The sequence below is a fragment of the Onychostruthus taczanowskii genome, unplaced genomic scaffold (assembly GCF_017590055.1).
Source record: "Onychostruthus taczanowskii isolate IOZ18803 unplaced genomic scaffold, ASM1759005v1 scaffold56, whole genome shotgun sequence".
In the NCBI taxonomy this organism is placed as follows: Eukaryota; Metazoa; Chordata; class Aves; order Passeriformes; family Passeridae; genus Onychostruthus; species Onychostruthus taczanowskii.
In genome coordinates this window covers 614,255-635,149 of record NW_024503235.1, presented here as the reverse complement: position 1 = coordinate 635,149, position 20,895 = coordinate 614,255, and the positions used below count along the sequence as shown (strand labels likewise).

Genomic DNA, 20,895 nt, shown 5'->3' with positions numbered 1-20,895 from the left:
GGTGGGGATTGCCCCTGCAGCCGTTCCAGGGTGGGATTCCCCCATCCCTCAGCCATTCCAAGGTGGGATTCCTCCATCCCTCAGGAGTTCCAGGGTGGGATTCCCCCATCCCTCAGCCATTCCAGGGTGGGATTCCCCTGGCAGTGCAGCTGTCACCCTCCAACCCACTGTCACCTTTGGAACACTATAAATGTTGGAGTCAGAAAATCAAGTTCTTTCTTTTGTGTTCCCCTCGAGAGCAGCAGTGTCTGTGTCATCATTTCGTGCCTTATCACAACAGCCAACACCTGACACAGCCAGTGCAAAACTAAACTTTATTCACTTGAGTAAAGTTACACAAAGTAAATCCAGGTGTTCAAAGAACAGCTACTCGACCACGGTTTAGAAAAAGTTACCCACCTGCAAGTTCTAGTCCAACAAAGCAATATAAAATATTTACAAATATACACAAGATTCCCATCTGTGGCTTCTGGATCTGTGTGCTCTCTATCTGAAAGAGAAACCTAAGATTCCAAAAATTAAGACCTCAAAATAAATACTCAGTATTAACAAGTCTCCAAGCCCATCAGAAAGGCCCCTCTCTGTGCTGAGGGGGCGAGTGCTGCAGTGTCAGGGACTCCCATCAGCGTGCCCGGAACAGGGAGCTTTTGGGTGAAAAGTTCAGGAATGTTTTCTTCTCCTCCTTCTTGACAGGAACCCACTGCCCATAGGGGCTTCCCTTCCTGTCATCCTCCCTGGGTGGAGAAACCACTGGCTCCTTAGCCACAACGTGGCTCACTGGCTTCTGCAGGGCAGGCTTGGCCATTGTGTTCTGGGGAAAAAAAAAAGGCATTTCCTGTAAGAAAAGGGGTTAAAGCCAAGGGGTTTATCTGTGCTGATCACATAAATCATACAAATGGTTTCTCTCCAGCTCCTGGAATTCCTGATGCTTACACTGGGTATCAATCACTTAACACAGGAGAAATCCCTGAATGCTGAGTCTGCTTTACTGAAAATGTAACTTGAGATAAATCATGTTTTAAACCAGTTCTAGTTTTGAGTTGTTCAGATTGAGGGTGAACACGTTTGCTGAGCTGTACTCAGGGTGCTCTACCACCTCCTGCAGGGAACTCATGAAACTGCAAACATGAAATTCTTTTTGTTATCATTACTGAGACGATTATCTGGGAAAAGCTCAAGGCAGGAGGGCTGCGGTGCTGGGACTGCATCACTCACATTAGGGCTGAAGGAAATGCTCCTCTGGATGGTTGCTCTCTCCACGCCAGCCTTGCTCCCGTCCTCGGCTGCGCTCGCGGGTTGCTAAAGAAGAGCAGACACAGCTCAGGAGGGGATCCCCGACCCAGGGCAGCAGTCCTGCACTGCACAGCTGTCTGTGGAGTGGTTCAGTGTCTCATCTAAAGGAGCAGTGCAGCCCCAGAGCCGTGCCCACTCCCGGGGACCGGAGGCAGCTCGGGCCCCGTGACAGCGGAGCAGGGACGCAGCGAGGGCGGCAGCTCTGCGCGCCCGCCTCGGAGAACAACAACAAACTTATCTGCAAGGGACGCAGGCCTCTTCTTCTGTACTCTCTCAACATCTGCAATATATTGCATATGTTTATGAAGGGGATGCCTGGACCGTCTGTGGCAAACCCTCAGCAAATTCACTTCCCTTTCCAAGGGCAGCACCCGCGCCAGGTTTGCATTTACTGCGACTCGGGGTAACACACCACGACAGAACCAAACTAAAATTCACTTTAAGCTGCTCCAGTTTCTCCCTCCCTTCAATTCACAGCAGCTACAAGCCCACAAAGTCCCTTCATTACCACCAGATTTTCTTCCTCATGTCTGGAACCATAGTCATGATTTCTATAAGACAGAAATAAAGTATGTAAAATGCATTGCGTGCTTGGGTATGGAATTTCTGGGAAACAGTTTGTTGCACATGAAAAGCTTTTAACAGTTAAAAAATGCAGAAAGATTTAACCTTAAAAAAAAATTTAAAAATAACCCAAGACTATTCACTAGGTTTGGCAAGGACACTCCTGATTTTAGGTCAGAAATGCATAAGCTAGTGGAATTCATGGGAAGTATCCCATGAGGAGAACAAGTCGAAGGAACAAGTCTCCTCTCGTTCCCCAGCTGTCCCTACTGGACGCTCAGGGGATCAACCACCTCAGAGAGGGCCGCTGCTTCCAGCTTAAGGCAAAGCCTCGAGGTTTCTGGACAAGCTTTTGTTCAAGAGTTTGAGCTCGTAAGCACAACCTCCACAGGTGAACTAGAGCCCAGCCATGCAGACAAGTCCAAGAGGTGTTTACCTTTGCAGGGAGAACACTCCATACTTACCTCAGCTGACTCCGTGGCTTCCTCTCGCTCCTGCTTCTCAGTTTTGATCTCCTTGGCAGGAGCACAGATCTTCAGGCTCGCTGGCAGGACAATGTTGTCTGTTCCCAGAGCTTTGGCAGCATTGGCTTTTGCAATTTCCAGGAGTTCCCTCTTGTCTACAAGAGGAAGGAATAAAAAAATGCTTTGTGTAATGTTAAAATCCACGTGTACCTCCTCAAGCCTAAAACCTGCAGGTTTTGCATCTATGCAGTCATAAGTTGGGACTCATCTCATCACAGCCTGTCCCCCGTGCCAATTAACATTCTAAAACCAATTTTTATTAAATACATTTATCCCCACACTGAGGTTTTCCTTCACTTTGAGCTTTACAAACCAAGCAAGCAAAGCAGCACCACCCCGGTTCAAACAAAACCCCTTTTCAGGCCTCACAAACCCCAAGTACCTTTCTCGCTGAGGTGCAGAGGCGACCTGCTCCGGGAGCGCGTGCGGGAGCGGCTCCTCCAGCCGCGGTAGGCCTCGGGGTACACGGTTCTGCCGAAGCCGTAGTAGCGCCTGCCCCGGGAGCGGGAGCGGCTCCTGGAGTACGAGCGGCGGTAGCAGGCCCTGCCGCGGGACCACGAGCGGGAGCGCTGCCGGCGGTAGCGGTGCCGGTAGTGCCGGGGCCGGTAGCGGCCGCGGTAGCGCCGGGAGCCGCGGGAGCGCGAGCGGCTGCGCGAGTAGGAGCGGGAGCGGCGCCGCGAGCGCCGGGAGCCGCGCATCCGGGAGCGGGAGCGGGAGCGGGACCGGGAGCGGCTCCAGCTGCGAGAGGAGCGGCTGGAGGAGCTGCTGGAGCTGGAGCTGCGCGAGGAGCGGCTGGACGAGCGGCTGGAGGAGCGGGAGCGCGCCGGGGAGTCGCTGCGCTTGGGAGAGCCCAGCGTCAGGTCATCCATGAACTCCGTCATGTCGGCAGTGCGAGCAGCGCTGCCCTTCTGGGCACCGCCAGCCGCTGCCCCGGCTGCTGCTCTGCAGTGCCCCGTCTCCGTGCCTGGGGAGAGAGGCGAGTTGTTTACAGCAGCACCATGACACGCAGGCAGCGAGGCCGGGGATATCAAACACCCCAGCCAACTTCCAGAGACAGCTCAGCTCTGTAATTCCCTCTCCTGCCTGAAACGCCAGGAATTAAACACCCCAACAACCCCAGCCACCTTCCAGAGACAGCTCAGCTCTGCAGCTCCCTCTCCTGCACCCAGCCACAAAACCGAAACGCATTCCCTCTCCTGCCTGAAACGCCAGGAATTAAACACCCCAACAACCTCCAGACACCTTCTGGAGACAGCTCAGCTCTGCAGCTCCCTCTCCTGCACCCAGCCACAAAACCGAAGCACAAAGTTGTGTGAAAAATGAAAGGCTTCAGTTTAAACCATGAGCGGTTCTGCATGGAATTCTGGAGAGATGCAAGTCTGTGTGGCAGGAATTAAACACCCCAACAACCTCCAGACACCTTCTGGAGACAGCTCAGCTCTGCAGCTCCCTCTCCTGCACCCAGCCACAAAACCGAAGCACAAAGTTGTGTGAAAAATGAAAGGCTTCAGTTTAAACCATGAGCGGTGCTGCGTGGAATTTTGGAGAGATGTAAGTCTGTGTGAGTTTTAAGTGCAATTCCTTTTGCAGTACCTTTTTTCCTCCAAAAAGGAGGAAAATCCTGATCTTCTTGAAAAGAATTTTCAAGGTGTTTTATCTTCCATCTAGCCTAAACACAGCCCATCGTATCTACGATACAAAATAACTGCTTGCCTGCAACTCAGTACAAAGAGAAGAGTTTTCTGCTACAATTCCACACAGGTGTTTACTCCAACAAGGAGAAATTAAAGTATCTACTAAGTATAAAGCAGCTAAAACCTTGCCTGTATCTTGCCCCAAAGCTCGTGGCACACACAGATCCCAGCAGGGCATGCAACAAGCTGCTGTTAAAAACGCCCTGTGCAAAGCCGGGTGATGATTCAGTGGCCGTGACTCGCACAGGACGCAGTAATTCTTATATTAATAATTAAAATGGCTGTCCCTGGAGTGGCAGCCATTTTATGGCTACAAAGGTTACTCGGGGTAAGGATCTTATCACAAGACTTAAGCCCAGAGTTACGTAACCAGTTTACAGTTTAGGGAAGCTTGCTCTGACACGGAATTCCTATTTAGCGCTCGGTGGCAACAAACCCAACCAACCCCCGCACTGAAATCTGTCTGAAATACCAGCTGTGGGAGAATTGTCAGACGCGCTTCTCTCGCTACTACTCCAGGTAAAGTTTCACTACTTCACCTCCACGCCAGAGCCAAGGTCACACTGCCGGGACGGTAACAAGAGAAATCCCCAAGGGCCGCCTGCAATCATCGAACCCTCCTGGCCCGTGTCCTGCCCATCCATGGGGGCCCAAGGCCGGTCCCGGACCCCCGAGCCCTCAGGGCCCCTCAAGGCTCCTCACGGCCCCTCACGGTCCCTCACGGTCCCTCAGGGCCCCTCACGGTCCCTCAGGGTCCCTCAAGGCCCCTCACGGTCCCTCAGGGCTCCTCACGGCCCCCAGGGCCCCTCACGGTCCCCCAGGGCCCCTCACGGTCCCTCAGGGCCCCTCAAGGCTCCTCATGGTCCCTCAGGGCCCCTCAAGGCCCCTCACGGCCCCCCAGGGCCCCTCACGGTCCCTCAAGGCCCCTCACGGTCCCTCAGGACTCCTCACGGTCCCTCACTCACCGCTGGGCGCTGCCGGGCACGCCCCGCGCTGGTTCCCCTGAGGCACCTGCGCGCTCCTGGAACAAAACAAATAAAAACCCATAAAAACCCATCCGTGACCGACCCACAGCAGCGGCCAGCGCGATCGGCCTCTCCCGCCTCTCCCCCCTCCGGCCCGCCGCCTCACCGGCTCCAGCCCGCCGGGCTGCCCCCGCACGGGTCCTGAGGGGAGAGCCCCGCTTCGTGAGTCACCCCCATAGCGCCGGGCCCGCTGCGCCAGCCGCGATCGGCGATAGAAGCGCGACAGAACCGCAGCCAGGAGCCGCCTCCTCCCGCTGCTGCCGCCGCCGCCCGCCAGCGACTGAGGGCGGCCGCAGAACCTTCCAGAACGTCCCTCCCGTTACGCAACCCGCGCGCTCGCGGCGCACGCGCCGGCCCCGCCTCCCCCCCCGTCCCAAATACGAACGGCGGCCCCGCCCCGGCGCTCGGGACGCGCCCCTCCCTCCGTCCGGGGGTGCAGTGACCGGGGTGCGGGATGCAGGGACCGGGGTGCGGGGTGCAGGGACCGGGGATGCAGTGACCGGGGTGCGGGACCGGGGTGCAGTGACCGGGGTGCCCCGCTGGCAGCCGCCGCTGGCCGTGGCCGCTCCGCAGAGCCGCCGTTCCCTCCCGCAGCCGCGGAAACATGTCCGGCTTCCTGGAGAGCCTGCGCTGCTCGGAGTGCGTGGACTGGGGCGAGAAGCGCAACGCCATCGCCTCGGTGGCCGCGGGGGTGCTGGTACGGCCCGGCCCGCTCGGGATTTTGGGGTTCTTTGGGGTTTTCTGTCCCAAGATAAAAACGATGGGAGGTTTGGGAGCCTCTGCTCCCGCGCACGGCTGGAAGGATGAGAGGAAACCGAGTTCGGGCTGGATAAAAGGGGAATTCCTCCACGGGAGGGTGGTCAGGCAGCGCTGGAGTCCCTGGGAACGCTTAAAAATGTTTAAAAATGTTTTTTAAATGTTTAAAAATACGTGGATGTGGCACTTGGGGACACGGACGGTTCCTTGGTGAGCACGGTGGGCTGGGATTGTTTTCAAAGAGCTGCTCCACCCTCGGCAGCTCCAGGGAAGGAAGAGCAGGGATATTTTGTGTAGCAGCAGAGTTACAAACAAAACCTGGCCGGCTTTCCTCAGTCCTTTAAAATTTCATCATTTTTCACAGGGAGTAACCGCTGGGGTGGAAAACCCTCCCTTTGCAGCCAGCGATCCCAAACTAACCCTGGGTTGGAGGCTGCCAGCTGTTCAAATCTCCATATAAAAAACCCATTTTTATTGCCAGGACGGGCCGTGTCTTTGTTCTGAGCTCTGCCTTTTAAGCTTTAGCTGCATTTTAAACTTTAGCTGTATCTTAAGCTTTAGCTGCATTTTAAGCTTTAGCTGTATCTTAAGCTTTAGCTGTATTTTAAACTTTAGCTGCATTTTAAACTTTAGCTGTATTTTAAGCTTTAGCTGCATTTTAAGCTTTAGCAGTATTTTAAGCTTTTGTATTTTAAGCTTTATCTGCATTTTAAGCTCTTTTTCCCCCCAGTTTTTCACAGGCTGGTGGATCATCATCGACGCTGCTGTGAAATACCCTCAGGTGGAGGATTTCAAGCACTCCTACCACGCCTGCGGGGTGATTGCCACCATCGCCTTCCTCATGTGAGTGTGCAAAAGCTCTGCCACCTCAAAGTTCAGTAGTGAAAACATGGCAGGAACTGGAATTTGGGGAATAAAGGAGAATAAAAACAAAGTTACAGATGGCCCAGGTGCCTGCCTGGGCAATTTAAGGCCCAAAAGGAGCCACACTGACAAAGGATTAACCCTTAAAGGCAATAACTTGTTGCTATTTTGGATATATTGATTTATATTTTAATTTATTTATTTATATTAATTGTATTTATTTATTATTTCTATTTATTTTGCTATATTTATTTAAATGTCATTTATTTATTTTTATTAGTGTTCTTTATTTATTTTTATTTCTATTTATCTTGCTATTTTTGCTATATTTATTTAAATGTCATTTATTTATTTTTATTAGTGTTCTTTATTTCTATTTATTTTGCTATTTTTGCTATATTTATTTAAATGGGCCCCTCAGAGATGGGAGTGGGACAAAAAGGACATTTTTTTCCTTTCCAAAAGGGAAAAAAATAATTTCCAAAAAGGAAAAAATAATCCTTTTCTTGGGGATTTTGGTGTTGTTGCTGTTATGTCTCTGCAAAGAATTTCTTGAATATCTCATCCCTTTCTTGAGCTAGTTAAAAAATATCTTAAAAAAGTATCACAGTTTCCATTTAACATTGTTTAACCCAAAATTCTATTTTGTTTCATTGAGCTAGTTTTAAAAGTATCTTACATGGAATAATTTCTGGTTTGAAATTGTGTTATAACCTAAAATTAAGTGTATTCAAATTTATTAAATGATTTATTTTATCTATAGCTTATATTTTATTATTTATTTCATTTTTTAAATTATTTATTACATTTATTTATTAAATTATTTATTTTATCTATAGTTTATTTAGTTAATTTTAAAAATTATTTATTTATTTATTTACATTTATTCTATTATTTATTTTATCAATAGCTTATACTTTATTATTTATTTGTTTATTTTATTATTTAAATTATTTATTAATTTTATTTACATTTATTCAATTATTTATTTAATCTAAATTTTGTATTTCATTAAATTCATTTCAATTTATTACATTATTTATTTCATTTATGGTTGATATTTTATTCTTTATTTATTTTATTTTTTAAATTATTTCAATTAATTTCAATTTATTACACTATTTTATTTATCGTTGATATTTTATGCTTTCTTTATTTTATTTTTTAAATTATTTCAATTCATTTCAATTTATTACATTATTTATTTCATTTATGGTTGACATTTAAATATTTATTTTTTAAATTATTTCAATTCATTTCAATTTATTACACTATTTTATTTATCGTTGATATTTTATGCTTTCTTTATTTTATTTTTTAAATTATTTCAATTCATTTCAATTTATTACATTATTTATTTCATTTATGGTTGACATTTAAATATTTATTTTTTAAATTATTTCAATTCATTTCAATTTATTACACTATTTATTTCATTTATGGTTGACATTTTATTATTTATTTTATTTTTTAAATTATTCCAATTCATTTCAATTTATTACATTATTTATTTCATTTATGGTTGACATTTTATTATTTATTTTATTTGTTAAATTATTCCAATTCATTTCAATTTATTACATTATTTATTTCATTTACGGTTTATATTTTTATTATTTATTTTATTTTTTAAATTGCATATTGAATTCATTTCAATTTATTACATTATTTATTTCATTTATGATTGATATTTTCTTATTTATTTTATTTTTTAAATGGCATATTGAATTCATTTCAATTTATTACATTATTTATTTCATTTATCCTTGATATTTTCTTATTTATTTTTTTGACTTGCTTCTTGAACTTATTTAAATTTATTACATTATTTCTTTTCTTTACAGTTCATATTTTCTTATTTATTTCTTTTCTTACTTCAATTACTTATGACATTTATTCCAATTTATTCAAATCTAAAACCACTGCCAAGGAAGCAGCACCACCCTCAGCAAACCTGCCCAGAGCCCTGTGGGTGCACCTCTCCCAGGGACCCTGCAGGGCAGGGGGTCAAACCACACTCTAATGTCCCTTTAATGTCACTTTAATGTCACTTTAATGTCACTTTAATGCCACTTTAATGTCCCTTTTGGCCAGGATCAACGCGGTGTCCAACGGGCAGGTGAGGGGGGACAGCTACAGCGAGGGCTGCCTGGGCCAGACAGGTACAGGCCCCTGCTCCTTTGCATCTCCTGCAAATTTTGGGTTTGCCCAGGGGTTTTTTGGGGTTTTTTTTCCCCTGGGAAGCTGAGAGGCTTCAGAGAAAAATGAAAATAATAATAATAATAATTGTGTGATTTGTTTTGCTGGTGTTTTGTCGGGTTGGAGATTGTTTGTTGGTTTTGTGTGAATTGGTTTTGTTTATGGTTAATCAGGGGCTGAGCTGTGTTGAGTTGTGAGGTTTTGTTTGCATCTTTTAGGGGTTTTTTTGTATTTTTTAGTATAGATTTAGCATAGCATTTTTAATATAATACAGATTATAAACCAACAAATTGTCTTTTTAAGAACATAGGGTCACATTCATCATTGCTTCCAACGATGGGGGGGTTTCAGAAAATACAACAAACAGCTGCCAGCTGTGCCAGGGGGGTTTTGGGGCTGGGGGTCCCTGTTGGGGGGTACAGGACATTGTCTGTTTGTTTGGGGTACAGGACATCCCCTGTTTGTTTGGGGTACAGCACATCCCCTGTTTGTTTGGGGTACAGGACATTGTCTGTTTGTTTGGGGGTACAGGACATCCCCTGTTTGTTTGGGGGGTACAGGACATTCCCTGTTTGGGGTACAGGACATTCCCTGTTTGTCTGGGGGTACAGGACATTTCCCTGTTTGGGGGTACAGGACATCCCCTGTTTGTTTGGGGGGTACAGGACATCCCCTGTTTGGGGGTACAGCTGCCAGCTGTGCCAGGGGGGTTTTGGGGCTGGGGGTCTCTGTTTGGGGGTACAGGACATCCCCTGTTTGTTTGGGGGGTACAGGACATTCCCTGTTTGTCTGGGGGTACAGGACATTTCCCTGTTTGGGGGCACAGGACATCCCCTGTTTGTTTGGGGGTACAGCACACCCCCTGTTTGTTTTGGGGTACAGCACACCCCCTGTTGGGGTACAGCACATCCCCATCCCATTGCAGGAGCTCGGATCTGGCTCTTCATTGGCTTCATGATGGCTTTTGGGTCCCTCATTGCCTCCATGTGGATCCTCTTTGGGGGCTACGTGGTTAAAGGTAAGAGCTGACCCCATTTTTGGAACTTTAAGGTGTTTTCAATGATTGCTGGATTTTAGAATTTGTGTTTAGAGAGTTTCTAGGCAGGCCCAGTTTGAGTATTTTGCCCTACACTCCACTCTCCCATTTTATTACTGATATTGGGATGGATTTGATCTATTTCTAAGCACAAACTTCCTCTAAAAACCCAGCTGGGAACTCCATGGATATAATTAACTGCTGCAGTTTTAAGGGAATAATTCCCTGGGTGAACACTTATTCCCAGAATACAAATTACTGAGCTCCTGCAGATTGCTCCCAAAGCCTCTCTGCTAAATTAGCACAAGGGAAAACGACATGTCAGAAATGGGATATGCTTGAAAATGACTTAAAAAAAAAAAATTATGGGGATTTTTTTTTCTCTTAGAAAAACCAGTGGTGTACCCAGGAATAGCAGTGTTTTTCCAGAATGCATTCATCTTTTTTGGGTAAGACTGACCTCTTTTATTTGTTCACCATTTAATTTTAATGCTGCAAAACTGAAACTTGCTGTGATCTGGTTGCTCCTAAAGTCCTGTTTTGTAAGCAGACCTGTGTGAATAAACTGGGATGTGCCTGCACAGGAACTGGGTTCACAAACAGCCCTTGAAACCCTGTGTTTAGATAAAAGGAGTTTGATTTGTGCTGTCCCTTTGCTGTGCTCCCACAGGGGCCTGGTGTTCAAGTTTGGTCGCACGGAGGATTTGTGGCAGTGAACCCCCCTGGAGTGCCCTGGGCTTTAGCTGCACCCCAAAAGTTTTGTAAAACCATTTTGTAAAGCTTCCATTGTGTCTGAAGAGAAATCAAGGAAAGCTGAAAGCACTAAATGCAGCTCTTTTCTGGTTGTTTTTTTTTACTCTTGTACGTCCACTTCAGTGGTGTGGTGTTTTTGAGAAATGTAAAATTGCTCCAAACAAAAGTGGAGTCACTTTTCTAAAATGATGTTTGTTACAAATAAAAGGAGAGTGGAATATGGATGCATTTAACCAGCTCTTTCTATGATGTTTTTACAATCCAAGACTTACTAAAACTGCATTTAAACAACCTTTTAACAGATATTTATTAAATATTTCCTATATCTGAGCAATAGAACCATTTCTTCAATTTCAAACCTTGCTGGCGTGTGGCTTTTCTTGTGTAATTCAGAACTGTGGCGGTTTGGGATTTTTTCTTTCCCCCCCATCCCTGAATATTTCCTTTATCCTGTGGTGATAAAGAGGAAGTAAGGACTCACAGTTGTGTGTGGAAGCTTTGGGCAGCTGCTGAACTCCTGCTGGCTCTGTGGGAGCTGGGAACAAGGAGAACTGGCCCTTCCTGTGCAAGCCTGCATTCCTTGGGAGCTGCCTTCCTCTGGGATCTGCTCATCAGGGAGGGAAGGAGGCCAGGGAGCCTCATCAAAGGGCTCAGCTCCCTCACTCACTGCTCACAGGGTGCTGAAGGAAGGAAAAGAGCCACATTTTCACTCCTTTATTAGCTAAGCACTGCTCAAAGATTTTCTGTGTCAACTATTTTGGAAAGGAAGAAACGCTGAGGATCACAATCCATTTAAAATCCAGGGTGCACTGGCAGGGAATCCTCTGTCCCCCAAGTCCCTGCACTTCCAGAATGGGGTGCTGGCACTGTGCTGTGCCCTCCCAGCCACTGCCCTGAGCTCTGGCTGTGTTTTACACTTGGCAGCAAACCCCAGGGGTTTCAGGAACACCACCCACAGCTGAACTTTGGCCATCAGAACCTCCCAACATGCAGGTTTTTCCAGGAGTTCAGGCTGGCAGGATGCAGAGTTCTGGCCCTGCTCCAGCTCACTCATCAAATCCTGGCTCGTCAAGGCCTTCAGCAGAATCAATTCAGCTTAAAAACTTGAGTGCTTTGCTAGATAAGAAGTGCTCCTTGAGAAAATGACACTTTCAAATCCATCATTTTGCCTTGTAAACTCGGGAGCTAAAAATAGTTTAATGTTTCCAAGCATTTGGATTGATAAGCCACGAATGCAGACAACTTTTTTGCACATATCTTCTAAAAAAATATTTAAGGTAAGGCAAACAAAGCAGAAAAGCTGAATGCACCTGAAGTTTGCACCTGTGAATTCACACTCTGTATCTTTCAAGAACAACTGGAACAGTTTAGTTTTTGAGTGTCCATTGGAGTGGCTTTTGTGGGCCTGAGAATTGGAATTTCAATCTCTGAACCCATCATAGCTGTTCAGTTTTTCTGATGATAAAGAGGAAAATCTTATCTTGGTCCTGCCTGTCAGCTGGGATCCTCCACTCAAAATCCAACAGACAAGTGGGGAAACTGTGAACACAAACATTCTTGTATCAGAACATATCAAATCATCACAGGAAAAACCCCCAAACCAAGGGAAATGCTGATTAAAAGCTTATTTTCACCCATTTGTAATTCAGATACAGCCTCACATCAGCACCTAAGGGTGCCCAAGGACTGTTTGTGCACCAAAATGTGCTGGGAAAAGGAATAACCCTTTTCCCCCCATATTTTTAATTCAAATACATGGAGTTCTTCATCAAGGTGCAAAATGAACTCCCCCACAGGGAATCTGAAATCATTTGGAAACTCACCTCCCAGTAAAACTGGTCATCAAAGTACTTGGAGACATGCACTGCTTTCAGCAGTTTGATGTTTAAGATTAAACCTTTGGATAAAAGAGAGAGATCCAAAACAAACATAAAACACCAGGGCAAGGGGGAGATAGTGTGTAACAGGAGTTTCTTGGCAACATTTATCCCAATGTAACAGATCAAAACACAAATTCAGACCTAAATCCTCCAGCAGAGCCCCCCTGACTCGAGCTGGCCTTAAATACAAAAAGAGGCTTGGAGGATCAAGGCTTGGGGTACTAAAAATGAATTGCTTTAGGTTAAACCCCATTAAACAGCTGCTAAATTATGAAAATACATCAAAATGGTGAGTTTCTTGCAGGAGAAGTGCTCGTTTATTAAAAACAACCTGGCTTATCAGCACTGTTAGTTTGGGATCCCTGATGGGAATCTCTAGATTTCTGAGCAGTTGGTTAAACACTGAAGGTTTGGTTATTTCAGCTGGATGTTTTCTAAAGATCTATTCCTTCTTTACACTTAAAGTAATGCAAAAGTTTAAATAAATTAAAACACTCTAAAAATCATTGTAGGCTGTGTTTCCCAGCAATTTTCACTGGCCATTTCTCTGTTGCTCCACACAGAATTAGGGGCTGGGGAAAAGCAGCAGCTGCCACAAAGCAGAGCATTCCATGGCTGCTGCTCCCAAAGCAGCAAAAAGTCTCAAAAATCCCAAAATCTTTTGATCAAAGGGCTGCAGCTGGGCTGAGGCAGCTCCTGATGTTATTGAAACTTTGCACATTTGCTCCAAATGGCCTAAAAAGTGACAAGCCCCAGATTGGGGCATCTTCTGTCACCCAAAAGTGGAAGTGTTTTCATCTTCACACCTGTCCTGTCTGCAAGGTGAAGGCAGCTGGAAAACCTTGGTTAAATTCAAGTTTCAGCACTGAAAGAATGGTGCTGCTGGGTTATTTCTGTGCAAAACAGCTCTGGCTGGGAAGAGTCCCACATTTCCATTTATCCCACAAGTGATTTAGCCATAGAAACTTGCTCCAAGGAAACAAAGGGATCCCTGGGATGTTTCAGTACTGACCTGTAATCAAACCTGTTATCAAGGCAGTGCTGATGGTCTGGCAGTAGGCACCAATACAAAACAAGGCAGTGTAACCCAGACTGAAAAGCAAAAAAAGTGTTTCACCTTTTATTTAGCAGTACCACTGTGAATGAATCTGCAGCTATCAAAATCTCTCCTGGAAGCTGTAATTCTCAAATCTGCAGCTGCAGTGAGATGTTTCAGGAGCATACCTAAATGCAGCCTTCAGAGGATTTATTCTGTCCATCTTTTCATATTAAAACCTCATTAAATTTGTTTCAATAAGAACATGATGAGAAGTGTCAGGCCCTCATGCTGCACTTTCATTTCTCCCTCCCTCCTGAGCTCCCAAAAACATCCCAAACCCTAAAGTGAGTCTTGGAGGGAGGCACATGCCCAGCCTTCATCTCCTGTCTGCTGTGTTTAACAAAAACAAAAAGGGAGACAGAAAACAGGACCCAAAGTCTGCTCAACTCTCAAATTCCTTTTTACTGACTTTTTTTTTTGGTCTTCAGGCTTATCTTGGGTTACCTGATAGAAAACAATACCTCTGTTATGACATTCAGGCTCTCTGGATGTCTGACAGCTCTTCTCAGGGCACACTGCAGTGATGATTATTTATTTCATTATTTAATACAAGAATTGATGTACCTGGATAATTCATTCCATCGTGTCCCAATCCCATCTTCTACAACACGGAGAACAACAGCGGCCACAGCTCCAAGCACAGCAGGCAAACCAAAAGTGAAATGAACTCCAGAAGTATCCTGGAGCTTCAAAGCAGGATTCAAGCACCTCTGGGAAGAAGAAAAGGTTTATCTGACATGAAGAAACACAAGTTGTTAACTGCAGATCAGCTGTTGCAGACCTAGAGGATGAATTTGCTCTCACGAGCTGCAATCCTGCACTCTGCTCAAAACACCTCAGGTTTCCTAGGTTGGAAAAGAAGTTTCCCTTGGGGTATCCTGCACTGGAAAATAAAAATTTACACAGCTTATCCAAGAACCATTTAGGGGATTGAGCATTACCTGCAAACAGTGAGATCCCAGGACGGTGATGACACTGCCCAGCAGCCCCAAAATCATGGCAATCCAAGGCTGCTGGATGAGCTCTGCTGAGTAACTGACAGCCACCCCTCCAGCCAGCACTGCACTGCGGATGTGAGCCTGCAAAAACAGCACCAGGGCCTTCTCACAGGGCTTGCAGGGACAGCACAAGGGGCAGTGGCTTTAAACTGGAACAGGGAAGGTGCAGATTCAGTATTGGGAAGGAATTGTTCCTTGTGAGGGTGGGCAGGACCTGGCAGAGGTGCCCAGAGCAGCTGGGGCTGCCCCTGCATCCCTGGCAGTGCCCAAGGGCAGGCTGGACAGGGCTGGGAGCACCTGGGACAGTGGGAGGTGTCCCCTTGGCAGGGGGTGGAATGAGGTGATCTTTGATGCCCCTTCCCATCCAAACCCCTCTGTGAGTCTGTGGCTGTCACACCCTGGACAAGGTTTCAGTTCCAGTGTGTTCCTGAGGGTACCACAAAATCTCTTTGAACACAAAAACCCCACGCAGGGTTTCCCCACGCCCTTACCATTCTGAATTTGCCATCCTTGGAGGTCAGAGCAGACAACATGAAGGCAGCCACAGCACTCACTGCAAGGGCCAGGTAAGTGTTGAGCACTACTTTCTCCTTGGAGTGGACCAGGATAGAATTGAAGCTCGGCCAGAACACCCAGACAAACACAGTGCCTTGGGGACAAGGAAAGAGACCCTCAGGAGCTGCTCTGAACCACAGGGAACCCATCACTGCCTGTCTCTGAGGGCTCCAGCCCACAGTGTGCATCCCAAACCCTTCCCAAAGCAGAGCCTGCCCCAGGATGGCTGCCAGTGAGGAGCTGTCAGTGCCACAGCTCCATGGCCACACAGGCTCCTCTAACAGGAATGAAAACAGGTTCTTCTGCTTCTAGAGGTCAGCGCTGGGGAAGCCCAGCCTCCCTGGAGGAGCGCCCTGCCTGGCAGGATGCATTCCTCCTCACCTGCCTGGGGCAGCACTGCACAGCCCGAATTCCAGCCAGCAGAGGGACAGAGGGACCTCGGTGGGACCTCAGCACCGCAGGCTGCTCCCACCCGGCACGGGCTGTGCACAGACTCCAACACCACCGCGGGCCAGCAGCTCCTCTGGCATTCCAGATGTTGTGTTTTGTTTCCAGCCCGCTCCCACCACTGATGGTGGGTTCCCCAACCCCCAGATGTACCAGACCCTCGTGCAATCCACCTGACAGTGATATTTGGTGTGTTCTTGTCCAAGACCCCTGACAAGTGACACAGGCATTGTCACTGTGAGGCACAAATCCAGTTTCCAGCAGCCCTGGCAGGCACTGGTTTTGTACCAGCTTGTCTTGGCTCTGTGAAATCCAGTTTCCATTGCTAATATCCATGATTTCAGTGCACCAAGGCTGAGATAACCCTGCCTCAGACAGGAGAGGCCATCTCAGCAACTCTGAACTTATGGTGGCACTGAGGACTCGTGAGATGATTCATCCTATTCCCATTGATCAGGCAGTTAATCAGTCATAAACACAGATATAAAATCTACTGAAGCATTCTTATGAGTATGTGCTCAGCTCTGGAAATAAACAGCAAACAAGAACTCCAGGGACACAAAGGAGCAGCATTTAAATTTTGTATTCCCTAAACTGGGCAAAGGCTGACTGAGAATGAGACTCTGTGGACCCCTGCAGGAAGCTCTGGGCTCAGCCTGTGGCAGTTGCACTACAGAAACTGTGATTATAAAGACACCAAATTGCTTCCCTAAGAAAAGGAATGAAAGTCCCAGACACTGAGCCTGTCCCTCCCCAGCTCCCCTGTGGTGGGCCTGCCTGTATCACACTCCCCACCCTCCACCAGCCTTTATCTTTTTATTTCCCTTACCAGCAGGGACTGCCCTTTTCTATCTCTGTGCACCACCTGCACCAACAGGCTGAGCTCTGCTGAAATGCAAGTTATGAGCTCAGCTCTGGCACACAGCCCCTCACCAGCAAGCCAAGGGGACAACTTGGCCAGGAAAGGGAGTGGTGAACCTGGAGAAAGAGCTGGTAGCCTGGAGTAGCCTTTATGCTGAGGTGACAAAGCAAACTGAGCCCCCCAGCTGTGGCAGGAGTGGCCTCTGTGCCAGGGAGGAAAGGGGCCATTGTCACAAACAGCAGCAGGTTCTGTGCTTGGCTGCATCCAGAGCTGCATTTTGCATTTACACCCCCAACCCTCCCCGTGTTGTCCCTGCAATCCCTCATCCAGCTGGGGCATTCCAGCCTGGACTCACCCAGCACTGAGAACAGCTCTGACTTTGGGGTGCTCCTGTTCTTGTCCAGCCCTGGGGGAGGCTCAGGGAAGCGGGAGGAGAGTGCCACACCAAAGTAGGCTCCAAAGAGGTACACGTGCATCATGGTGAGGTACTCTGGGACCTGTACCAACAGAATATCCACCAGCTGTGGGCTGATCCAGGCCACACAAAGCCTCTGCTGCTGCTGCTCCAGTGACATTTCCCCCCACAGATCCACAAATCCCACCAGGGTACCTGCAGGAACGTCCCGTTGATGCATCTGCTCACATAGAAAAAGATTAATTCCACCAGGGTCATCACAATTAACTGCACAGGATTGGCCTTGCCCAGGACAGCCCCAGTGGAGATGACCACAGCAGTCATGCTCACCACAGCCTTTGCTAGACTGCAAGAAAGAGAGGAGAGAAGAACTCAGCCTCAGGGTGACACCAGGGCCAATAAAAAGGAATGACACACAACAGTGCACTTCAAAAGCAAAAGCCCTCTGAAATGCCTGCAAATGTGACTCTGCCCTTCCCCAGCAGGGCCCCACAAGGAGACACTCACTCCACAGGAGCAATCAGCAGCTCTGCACTAGCCCAGCTCCAACATGAACTCATTACCTTTCCATACCAATTGCATTTTGCTCTCCCCTAAGGAAAACTAAGAAATCTTCTGCCAGCACGGAGCACTGGACACCAAGAACAACGAGCAAGAAGTTGAACCCAGTGCTGCTGAAGCCATATCTCCTCAGAACCATCAGGAAGAAGCCAAATCCAAAAATCACCATGTGGGTGACATCTTGAAATTCTGCAGGACAGAAAAGAACAAGACAGCAGTGAAATTATTAATGTAGATTTCTGGTTTTTTAAAAAAAAATCAATTAAAAAATTACAATTAACTAAGAAGCCTTCAGATAAAAAATTAAGTGGTACTATTGTTTAGAGCTTGCAAAGAATCCCAGAGCTTTCTTTCCAATCTATAATCAGAGAAAAAATACCCTTAATGCTGAATTTATTTTTACACACTGATCTGAATGGATGCCACAGCGTGAGGGCTGAGAGGTCAAAAAACCCAAGAGAAAACTGACCAAAAATCCAATTTAGTCTCGGATCCCCATCACACCTGTGACATCAAGAAACTCCCAGCACTGTTCAAAGAGCAATCAAACCACTCTGCTCCTCACCGCCAGACCCGCCGAGTCCCAGGGCACAAGAGGAGCAGGGATCCCCCAGCAGGGTGCCAGGCTTACCCGGGTAGGAGCTGGGTGAGGAGTAGGTGTCACTCACTCCCGGGAAGCCAAGGAAAGAGCGGAGGAGGAGCAGAGCCTGCAGCAGCAGCACGAGCCAGGGCACGCTGCAGCGGAAGCTCAGGTAGCGGGAAGGCATCGCGCACTCGGCTGCATGGAGCAGGGACACGGAGCGGCTCCCCTGCCCTCTGGGACTGGCCTGAGCCCTCACAGCACAGCAAAGCCAGAGATAAAAAGGACAAGAGGCGTGAGCAGGGAGCAGCTCCTTATCTGGGCTGTGGCAGGAGCCCAAACTCTGCCCAGCCACAGGCACAGGCACAGGCAGAGCTAGAACCATGGCCAGAGCCAGAGCTAGAGCTAGAACCACGGCCAGGGCCAGAGCCACAGCCAGGGCTAGAACCACAGCCATGGCCACGGCCATGGCCAGAGCCAGAGCTAGAACCACGGCCAGGGCCAGGGCCAGAGCCACGCTGTGGCAGGAGCCCAAACTCTGCCCAGCCACAGGCACAGGCACAGGCAGAGCTAGAACCATGGCCAGAGCCAGAGCCAGAGCTAGAACCACGGCCAGGGCCAGGGCCAGAGCCACAGCCACAGCCAGAGCCAGAGCCAGAGCCAGAGCCAGAGCTAGAACCACGGCCAGGGCCAGAGCTAGAACAACAGCCAGGGCCAGGGCCAGAGCCACAGCCACAGCCACAGCCAGAACCACGGCCAGAACCATAGCCATAGCCATAGCCAGAGCCAGAACCACAGCCACATCCATGGCCAGAGCCACGGCCAGAGCCAGAACCACAGCCAGAACCACGGCCAGAGCCACGGCCACGGCCCGAACCAGAACTACAGCCAGAGCCAGAACCACAGCCAGAACCACGGCCACGGCCAGCCCTGCCCTGCTCCCCAGGGCACTCCAGCTGCTGAGGGCCTGGCAGCTCAGCCAGAGGGCAGGGAGAACATGACTCCATAAGCAGCACCATTATCTGTTCACTTGGCACACAGAAAGGTGGGGAGGGTCCTGCTGAGACCCCCAGTGTGACCCCACAGCTCTGCAGACACGTCCCACAACCAGGCTTGTGTTGGGATCCAACCCAAGCCAGGGAATCGGGGACCTCTGGGGATGCAGCAGCTCCTCTGCTGCTGTAGGATCAGCCTGTCGTTCACATCTGGCCACGGGAACAGCTCCAGGGACACTTTATGGATCCACAACATAAATCATCAGGTGGTTTGGGTGGGAAGGGACCTTAAAGTCACCCAGTGCCACCCCTGCCGTGGCAGGGACACCTTCCACTGTCCCAGACTGTTCCAGCCCCAGTGTCCAGCCTGGCACAGGTGCCCAGAGCAGCTGTGGCTGCCCCTGCATCCCTGGCAGTGCCCAAAGCCAGGCTGGGCAGGGCTTGGAACAGCCTGGCACAGCGGGAGGCGTCTCTGCCATGGCAGGGGATGGAATGAGGTGATCTTCAAGGTCTCTTTAGCCTGAACAAATCCGTGATGCTCCAATTCTAAACTGTAACTCCACTAACAGGAGAACACCCCCGTGCCTCAGCCCAGCAATGCCCGGACCAGTTCTAACGCCGTTTAGGGACCCGCACTCCTCACACTCAGCCCATCACTGCCCCACCCTTGTTCTGGGCGATCCATCACCCCCGGCAGGCCCGTGGGCACAGCCCAGGCCGCGGGCACCGCCACCGTGCCCCCCGCCCGCGCTCCGGCCTCCCTCAGGAGCGGCGCCGCCATTGCTCCCCTCACGGCTCCCACAGACCACAGGGGCCTCGGGGCGGGCAGCGGGGGCTCCACGGCGGTCCCAGCCGCGGGCCCTGGGGTGGGGAGCTCAGCCGGGCGGCTCTGGCTCGCAGCCGGGCACACAGCGGTGCCGGTGCCGGTGCCCGGCCGTGACTCGGCAGCCCCCGGTGGCGGCAGAACCCGCGGGACCCGCCCGGCCCGCCCTTCGCTGAATGCCCGCCCCCTCCCCACAGGCCGCCCTTAGGGACTGCCCTCCCATTGGCCGAGCGTAGATCCTCCTGGCTTCTGATTGGCTTATCCCCAGCACCGGCCGTCTTTGGGCCGCGCGTTCTGCACTGCGATTGGCCCGGTTGCTTGTCACTCAGCTACGCGCGATATTCATTGGCTGGCGCAGGCCTGTCGGTCAGGCCGGGGGTTATTTTGCTCTCCTGTGAGAGGCGGCGCAGGCCGCGCTGTGGGGGCGGCACCGGGCGTCACAAACTGTCACTGCCTGACTTTGCACCTGAGACCCAGTGGTGTCCCCTTCCCCAACTGCCCATTTGCCAGCGAGGCTGTCAATCAAGCGGGAGAGGCGGCACCTCGGTGCTACGGTGACAGAGGAAATAGAGCCCTCCTTCTTCCGTTTCCGAGTGGATGGCTGAGCTGTCCTTTTATTTTTCTGTTTCTCCTCCATTGGAGAATTTTGCTGTCGGTCACCGCAAGGGGCGGGAACCAGCCCGTAGCACAGTAGGAGGGAGGAGACCAAAATCTGCATTCTGATTGGTTGGCATGCCGTCAATCACAAATTACCTCCTTTGATTGGGTTGCAGGGCCATCATTCACAGTGGTAGGCGTGCCAAGCGACGGCACGAGGTGGGCTCAACTTTCTCGCACTGCGATTGGTCCACTCTACCGTCTGTCTGCCTTTCCCTGCTGCCGATTGGTCGAACACGTTGTCACTCAAGCGGGATCAACCATTTGATTGGTGATCGCCGGGGAGGCGGGGCGCTGCGCGGCGGCTGCGCGGGG

General features: G+C 49.1%; 3 protein-coding genes across 5 annotated transcripts; 1 reads left to right on the top strand and 2 right to left on the bottom strand.

Moving 5' to 3' along the window:
• Window positions 1-295: 295 nt before the first annotated feature.
• RSRP1 (arginine and serine rich protein 1) lies at window positions 296-5,440 on the bottom strand. 2 transcript variants are annotated; one of them, XM_041417408.1, is made up of 6 exons: window positions 5,207-5,437; window positions 5,041-5,096; window positions 2,764-3,345; window positions 2,322-2,476; window positions 1,216-1,299; window positions 296-811 (listed from the first exon to the last, which is right to left on the bottom strand). In XM_041417408.1, the coding sequence occupies exons 1-6, from the start codon at window positions 5,275-5,277 to the stop codon at window positions 623-625; spliced, it is 1,137 nt and encodes a 378-aa protein (XP_041273342.1). In that variant the 5' UTR covers window positions 5,278-5,437; the 3' UTR covers window positions 296-622. The 2 variants fall into 2 exon arrangements, with proteins under 2 accessions (XP_041273342.1, XP_041273343.1); XM_041417409.1 differs by lacking the exon at window positions 296-811 and having other exon boundaries at window positions 1,216-1,573; window positions 5,207-5,440.
• A 150-nt stretch (window positions 5,441-5,590) lies between these two features.
• TMEM50A (transmembrane protein 50A) lies at window positions 5,591-11,066 on the top strand. The gene is made up of 6 exons (XM_041417462.1): window positions 5,591-5,797; window positions 6,587-6,699; window positions 8,815-8,882; window positions 9,845-9,937; window positions 10,344-10,404; window positions 10,626-11,066. Exons 1-6 carry the CDS (start codon window positions 5,705-5,707, stop codon window positions 10,669-10,671), a joined length of 474 nt encoding a protein of 157 aa, XP_041273396.1. The 5' UTR covers window positions 5,591-5,704; the 3' UTR covers window positions 10,672-11,066.
• Window positions 10,625-18,476, bottom strand: LOC121342752 (RH-like protein). 2 transcript variants are annotated; one of them, XM_041417397.1, is made up of 10 exons: window positions 18,091-18,476; window positions 17,528-17,714; window positions 17,160-17,310; window positions 16,905-17,046; window positions 15,177-15,334; window positions 14,629-14,766; window positions 14,252-14,397; window positions 13,601-13,680; window positions 12,532-12,605; window positions 10,625-12,247 (listed from the first exon to the last, which is right to left on the bottom strand). In XM_041417397.1, the coding sequence occupies exons 1-10, from the start codon at window positions 18,290-18,292 to the stop codon at window positions 12,221-12,223; spliced, it is 1,305 nt and encodes a 434-aa protein (XP_041273331.1). In that variant the 5' UTR covers window positions 18,293-18,476; the 3' UTR covers window positions 10,625-12,220. The 2 variants fall into 2 exon arrangements, with proteins under 2 accessions (XP_041273331.1, XP_041273332.1); XM_041417398.1 differs by having other exon boundaries at window positions 18,157-18,466.
• Between the last annotated feature and the right edge of the window lie 2,419 nt (window positions 18,477-20,895).